The following is a 7,594-nucleotide window of genomic DNA, read 5'->3' on the forward strand; positions in this document are numbered from 1 at the left end:
TTTGATTTCTCGTTGATTGATCAAGAGAAATCCAGGTGGCCTTGTGTGTATATCGAGATGTTTGAATCTGGTGCAGCTAACTACCATGTTTTTGCTGCCGTGAAGTCAATCAACCTGATGCCGTTGTCGGATGTTTCTTCACGAAGGCAGAATTTTCCGACGGTGTTGACAAAGTCATTTTCTAGGCGCTCGTAAAATACGTCTTTGGTCTGCTCATCTTTGTCTTCGGTCGGAGCATTGTCGCAAATAAGACTGATGTAGAAGAACTTCGCTTTTATGCAGGTTATAGCAATTCGCTCATCTGGATTTTGTAAATAAGTTTTTTTTTTTCAAATGATTATTCGATGATTTTGTAATTTGTTTATTGATATATCCGTTCATGCACATAAGTATTTGTTATAGTTAAAATTGTTGCACATATTTTTTTACACCTAATATTATACATAAATATATGTATATTTATATAGTAATACATAAACGAAAATTATTAATACGTTTACAAAAAAATAGTATTTTTTAAAATAGTTTATACATACAAAATTTTAATAATATAAAAGAGAAATAAAGAAAACAAAAATAGATAACAATTCCTTGTTGACCTAAGTTGCTTAATTTTAATTTGATTTAAAAAACAAAACTGATAATCTTATAATACATTTTAGTGAATAGTTTTTAAGAGCTTAAATACTAGGGTTATTCCATAATTTATATTTATATAAAAAAACCAAAATGTAATCACTTCAAATATTGTGTTAAGTTAATTTTTTACCGTTCGGCTTTTTACACGAAAGCTATAGTTTATCGTAAAAAAATAGCAAGTATAAAACATATACTAAGAAAATATATATTTTTTTGTTTTAAATTAATTTCTATTAAATTAATTTTTTTAATTTTTTAGACGTTTAGTTTCGATAGTGATTTCCTTAGACAGAGGATCGGCATTCTTGCGTTTATTTGGATTTTGAGCAGAAACTTTGGTTACTGTTGTGCCACCGCCACTGGAATGAAACAAAAAACAAATAAAAATTGGATTAATATTGAATTTTTAAAAGACCGCAAAAATTATTTAAAAAATCCACGCATTATGTAGTTGTCCCCGAAAAAAAATGATTTAAAAATCCACGCCTGTCCCCGAATGATGATAGATACCAAGTAACGGCTCTGATTGGCCTGTATTATAGCTGCCATGAAACGAAACATGAATTTGGCTGCGGATTTAAGGTTAACAGGAGAATAAAAGACCTCGTCTCCAGACTCACTCCAGTAGATTAGCGAATTGCTATAATCCATATAAAAGTGAAGTTCTTCTACATCAGTCTCAGTGTTTTAGACGTCCGATCGATCCGAGGAGCGAATATCGATTCGGACCATTACCTTGTGGCAGCCAAGGTACAGACCCGTCTTAATGTAGCAGCAAAGGTGCGATCTAATGTAACACGGAAACTCGACGTCGAAAAGCTGCAAACACAACAGGTAGCAGAGGCCTACTCCGCTCAACTTATCCAACTGCTTGACGAAAGCACCCCTTGTCCCGATAATAATATAGAAGCACAATGGCAGAAAATTGCCCACACCCTACAAACTGCAGCAAATGCAACATTTGGGTACCAAAGACCACCATCAAGAAATCCGTGGTACGATCAGGAGTGTAGTAATGCTACTGATATGAAAAACGCTGCGTATAGGGCAACCCTGCGGACAGTAGCAATACGTAATGCGATGGAGTACTATCGGGAGAAAACTAGGGAGGAGAAACGTATTTTCAGAAAAAAGAAGCAAGAGCAAGAAAAACGTGAGCGTGAGCATATCGAGATGTACAGGAGTCAGAATGAAGTCCGGAAATTTTACCAACGAGTAGAACACCAAACCAAAGGCTTTGATGCAGGCACATCCTCCTGTAGAGATAAAGAAGGAAACCTGGTGACGGGTACAGACAGCGTGCTGAGGATCTGGTAGGAGCATTTTGAAAAACTCCTGATACCAAATATTAGCGGCGAAGAGGATACCCCAGAACCAATAATAGATGGCGGTATAGAGTGTATACCACCTAGCCAAGATGAGGTCATAAAAGCAATTAATCGGCTCAAGAACAATAAAGAAGCAGGAGCCGATGGGTTACCAGCCGAACTATTAAAGACTGGTGGTCGGATTCTGGTCAGGAGCATGCACCAGCTGATTAGTACAATTTAGCTAGAGGAATGCATGCCCAATGATTGGAACCTCAGTATCCTGTGTCCCGTGCACAAGAAAGGAGACAAGACAATATGTGCCAACTATAGAGGAATAAGTCTCCTTCCCATCGCATATAAAATGCTATCCAGTGTGCTATGTGGTGAACGACTGAAGCCAATGGTCAATGACATCATTGGACCATACCAATGCGGCTTCAAACCTGCCCAAATCCACCATTGACCAGACCTTCACTCTGCTCCAAATCCTGGAAAAGACCCACGAAAAACACATCGACACATACCATCTATTTGTCGACGATAAAGCCGCATTCGACAGCCCCATCTGTTCAGAGGTGTTTAAAGTCATGTATACGTTCGGCATTCCTGCAAAATTAATACGGCTATGCAGGATAACTTTAGGTGGCACAAGGTCAGCAGTTAATGTAGGAAAGGACCTATCGGAGCCCTTCAATACCGAAAGATGATTCAGACAAGGAGACAGTTTGTCGTGTGATCTTTTTAAAATGGGTCGAACATTGCGAGCGGTAACAGCCATCTTTGAACAAATTGAGAAGGAGTCTGCCAAAGTGGGTCTGGCAGTAAACGGCGAGAAGACCAAGCTGATGGTATCAACGCGCAAGACGTCTAGTAGACTCGGACCAAAAAAATTATTTAAAAAATGTAGGCCGTGGAAAAATATTTTTTGTAGATTTAAATATTATTTGACTTACCTTTTGGTCGGTGCTCCTATTGCCACTTTTTTATCATTGATATTTGTCTCAATAATATAGACACCACCCCCGCTGCCGGCAGCATTACCCCCACCACCCGCTATATTAGCAGAATTCTGTTTAGAATCCATTACCACAGGTCGTATGTTGACTGTGTTACGCATTGAACTCCCTCCTGCTGCCGTCGTCGATGATTGTGATGATGAAGAGGAGGCCGCCACCATTGTGGCGGACATTGAGGAGGACATTCGCTTTTGCATTTGGGCCAATGTTTTGGCCACATTTACCACCGAGGGTTTATTGACCAAACCGGAGGATGTTGTGATTTTGGAAATTGTTGTCGATTTCCCAGAGGACGATGATGCAGCGGCCATACTGGCCGCCATGGCAGGTGAAATCGATTTGACACTGCTAATTATGGGTAATTTATTGCTGGAGGTCACCGTCAACGAGGGCGAATTACTGAGAGAGACGGGTAGTTTGTGACGTCCAGCTGGGGTTAGATTGGTTTTCTTGATAATTGTGCCACCCTTAAGGGAGGATATGGAGGGCAGGTTATTGTTAGAGGAGGATTTTTGTAAATTTATGGAGGTGGTGGAGGAGGAGGTCGGGGGTATCCTTTGTTGGCTATTGGATTTGGCCACTGATACGGCAGCCTGTTGTTTGGCCAGGGTGGAGACGGCCGCCTGGTTGCTGCTGCCACTTGCTGTTGTTGTAGGGGTTACCCCTTTGTTGTTGCCAAAATTTTGTGGCTGTTGTTTGATGGGGGTTTTTACATTGGTAATAATTAGACCCGATGGAGTTTTGGAGGTTAGGTTGACAGTGGGTGTTTTTTGTGTAATTCCCAATGAGGTATTGGCCCGATGTAGGGGTGGAGGATTGTTGCTGCTGCTGGTATTTTGGGGTAGTTTGGCCTTAAAGCGGGCCAAAATATTGCTGGCATTTTGACCTGTGGCGGAGCTGGGATTTCCTGATTGTTGTTTTGAACCCCCAGCCACTTGAACCGGACTTGAGGTCCTACGTATTGTCGTATTGTTTTGTAAAACCTTATTAATTTGTATCGGGGAGGCGGAGGATGTGGCTCCGGAGCCACCACTTATACTTTTGATATTTATTGCACCTGACCCACCACCCCCTGACCCAGATTTATTTGTACCTCCTGACGTCGTCGTCGTTTGTTTGGTAACAGCTGTCAATGATATACTTGGTGACAGATCATTTAATTGTTTCGATATGCTGATGGTTCCGGGCGGCGAAGAGGTGGGTATTATTTGCATTTCAGAGTTGGTGGTGGATGAAGATGATGATGTGCTCGTGGTGGTGTTGTTATTGGATTTTGTTGAGCCGGATGATCTGGGATAAACAATGCCCATATTCATGGGTGAATTGGGTTTGGAGGAGGCGGAGGATTTGTCCTGATTTTTGGGATATAAAATACCCATGTTCATGGTACGACTGGTTTCACCACCCAGACTAGCTGATGATGACTTGCCGGAATTATTAGACACATTATGGGAATTGGATGAGGACGTCGAGGAGGAGGAGATCGATGAGGAGGAGGTGGAGGATGAGGTTGATGAAGTGGTGGTTTGTTTTTGTTGAGATTTTTGATTAGCCGACGAAGTATTTGATTTGGATAATGATTTAGAATTTGTAGAGTGAGATGCTGATGCTGGACTCTGATTCTGCTGGGATATTGAGGATTTTTGGGGAGTACCCAAAGCAATAACCGAACTCGCACCTCCACTAGCTGTGTTATTATTACCCTTTGCCTGATCCGTATTTCCCAGTCTCCTTTGTTGGGATTTTGTCGATGGATTACCACTGGCCGAAGATTCGGAACGCCGATAATTTATTAAACTATTTGTATTGTTGGGCGAATCATGACCACTATTATTCGACTTTGTTGTTGTGGAAGAGGAAGCAGACGAACTTGTAGATGATGTCGAAATTGTAGACTTTGTTGTACTGGATGTCGAACTGGAGGCAGATGAGGATGTTAACGCCGAGGAAGCAGCGATGGGGGGCGCTGTATTATTTTTCGTTTTATTCGATTCCGCTGTTGTTGGAGTATTTCTAGAACTGGGTCTTGAATGAGGATGATGTGAGGATGGATGCTGTAGTTGCTGTTGCTGCTGATTTAAATAAGACGAGGCCGAGGAGTACAGGCTAACTGGGGTTGGAGTGGTATTATTATTATTACCCTTACCACCCGGTAAATTGCTAGAATTTTTATTGCTGTTATGTCCCGAAGACGACGACGAATGATGTTTATTGTTTTTCCCCGACTTTGATTTATCCAATATTGTCGAACCCGACGAACCAATACCAAAATCACCAGCATAACTATACATATTGGGCAGCTGGGGATAGGAATTCCGCAACGATTGTTGATATTGTTCAAAACTTGTGGTGTTGGTCATACTGGAGGCTGCTGCGGCTGATGATAGAACCGCATTTACCATGGACGATGGTGTAGAAGAAGATGATGCCGAGGAGGCAGCGGCGGCAGAGGTATACATTGATGAGTTAGCAGCTGCTGCCGCGGCCGCTGCTGCAATTGCTGCTGCTGCAGAGGATGGTGTTGGCTGTGGTGGCGGTGGTGGAGGTAATGCTCCTGCCAAAACACTACTTGCCAAATTCATACTACCCGCCGAACTGGCACTTAAACCCTGTAATGCACTCGAGGGCAGACCATACATACTTAGATCGCCCAAGGCAGCCAAAGGATTTGCAGCACTTGCGGAGGATGGCCCTGCAGAGGTGGGCATGCGACCCGCACCCATCGCCGACAGTGTTGAATAGGTTGAATTGAGATCAGCATAAGCATTTAGATTTTTATAATATTGAAACATTTCCAAATATTGTTGGGTGGTGGTGGAGGGGGTACTATTCGGTCCCAAAAGCGATTGCAGTAGAGGTTGCAGGGGTTGGGCAAAGCCGCCTCGGGCGCCAAATAGACTGGACATCTATTGAAAGAAAGGTAGAATTAAAAAATATCAATATTAAAAGTTAATATGAAGATTTTGGAAAGTTATTTAATATGGGAATAAATATTTGAAAATAAAAATAATTAAAAAATAAATAATAATGAACATAACATAATAAAAAATAAAATAATTAAAAGTAACAAATATTAAAAATAATAAATATAAAAAATATATAGTGAAAAAAATTAAAAATAAAATATATATAATTGTTACTTTTCATTAAATAATTTGAAAGACCATTTTCCGATACGTTGTCCTCTACTTGATGCTTCCATCGGATTCGTGGCGTTTCCCTTCTGCGTGAACCATTACTTGGCTCGCTTTTATATGCATTTTGAGCTGGGGCATCTTCATCGATTCTCACAAGTTGACCTAGCCAACGTAGTCGCTGCAACTCGAACCGTCTGACTATATCGATGTCCGACATAGTCAGACAGTTGAATAGTTCGGCTTGTAACCCATCGGCACCTGCTCATCGGCAGGTGCCGATGGGATAGCAATCAGCCGATTGATTGCTATTCTGACCTCATGTTGGCTAGGTGGTATACACTCTACACCGTCATCTTTTATTGGTTATGGGGTATCTTCTCCTTCTCCTTCCAGATCCTCAGCACTCTGTCTGTATCTGTCACCAGGTTTCCTTCTTCATCTATACAGGAGGATGTGCCTGCACCAATGCCTTCGGTTTGGTGTTTTACTCGTTGTTAAAATTTTCGAACTTCATTCTGACTCCTATACATCTCGATTTGCTCACGCTCTTGTTTTTCTTGTTCTTTCTTCTTTTTTCTGAAAATACGTTTCTCCTCCCTCCGTTTCACCTGATAATTTTCCATCACATTACGTGTTGCTATCAGCAGGGTTGCCCTATACGCTGCGTTTTTTACATCGGTAGCATTACGACACTCCTGATCGTAACATGGGTTTCTTGATAGTGGTTCTTGGTACCCAAGTGTTGCTTTTGCTGGAGTTTGTAGGGAGTGGGCAATTCTCTGCCACTAAGCTTATATATTATTATCGGGACAAGAAGTGCTTTCGTCAAGCAGGTTGGTAACTTGAGCGGAGTAGGCCTCGGCTACCTGTTGTGTTTGCAGCTTTTCGATGTCGACTTTCCGTGTTACATTAGATCGCACCTTTGCTGCTACATTAAGACGGATGCGAACCTTGAGTGCTCCGAATCGATATTCGCTTCTCATATCGATCGAATGTCTAAAACACTGGACGAATGCCTTCCATCTATCACAACATGGTCAATTTGATTTCTCGTTGCTTGATCACGAGAAATCCAGGTGGCCTTGTTTATATCGAGATGTTTGAATCTGGTGCTGCTAACTACGATGTTTTTTTGCTGCCGCGAAGTCAATAGAGGCTGAATTTTCCGACGGTGGGACCAAAAATATTTTCCCTTCCGATTTTTGCATTAAAATCTCCTTTATTTCCTCCTCTTTTTATTCTCTGTTAATCATAAATCCGCAACCAAATTCATATCTCGCTTCATGGCAGCTTAATACAGGGCGTAATCATCTGATTCATTTATTTATTTAAACTCTTACATGTATACAAAGCCTTATTTGCATTAAAATCTCCTTTATTTCCTCCTCTATTTATTCTCCTGTTAATCATAAATCCGCAACCAAATTCATACCTCGTTTCATGGCAGCTTAATACAGGGCGTAATCATCTGATTCATTTACGCCATACCCTT

General features: G+C 41.4%; 1 protein-coding gene across 1 annotated transcript; it reads right to left on the minus strand.

Moving 5' to 3' along the window:
• Positions 1-877: 877 nt before the first annotated feature.
• Positions 878-5,871, minus strand: LOC133326141 (uncharacterized; the record flags this gene model as incomplete). Its single annotated transcript, XM_061534821.1, has 2 exons — positions 878-998; positions 2,903-5,871. Coding segments are annotated over 2 exons (3,081 nt in total), but the record flags the coding sequence as incomplete, so codon positions are not given.
• Positions 5,872-7,594: the final 1,723 nt, after the last annotated feature.

This window comes from Musca vetustissima, unplaced genomic scaffold (assembly GCF_032173495.1).
Source record: "Musca vetustissima isolate MV318-11 ecotype Yass unplaced genomic scaffold, APGP_CSIRO_Mvet_v1 utg311, whole genome shotgun sequence".
Classification (NCBI taxonomy): domain Eukaryota; kingdom Metazoa; phylum Arthropoda; class Insecta; order Diptera; family Muscidae; genus Musca; species Musca vetustissima.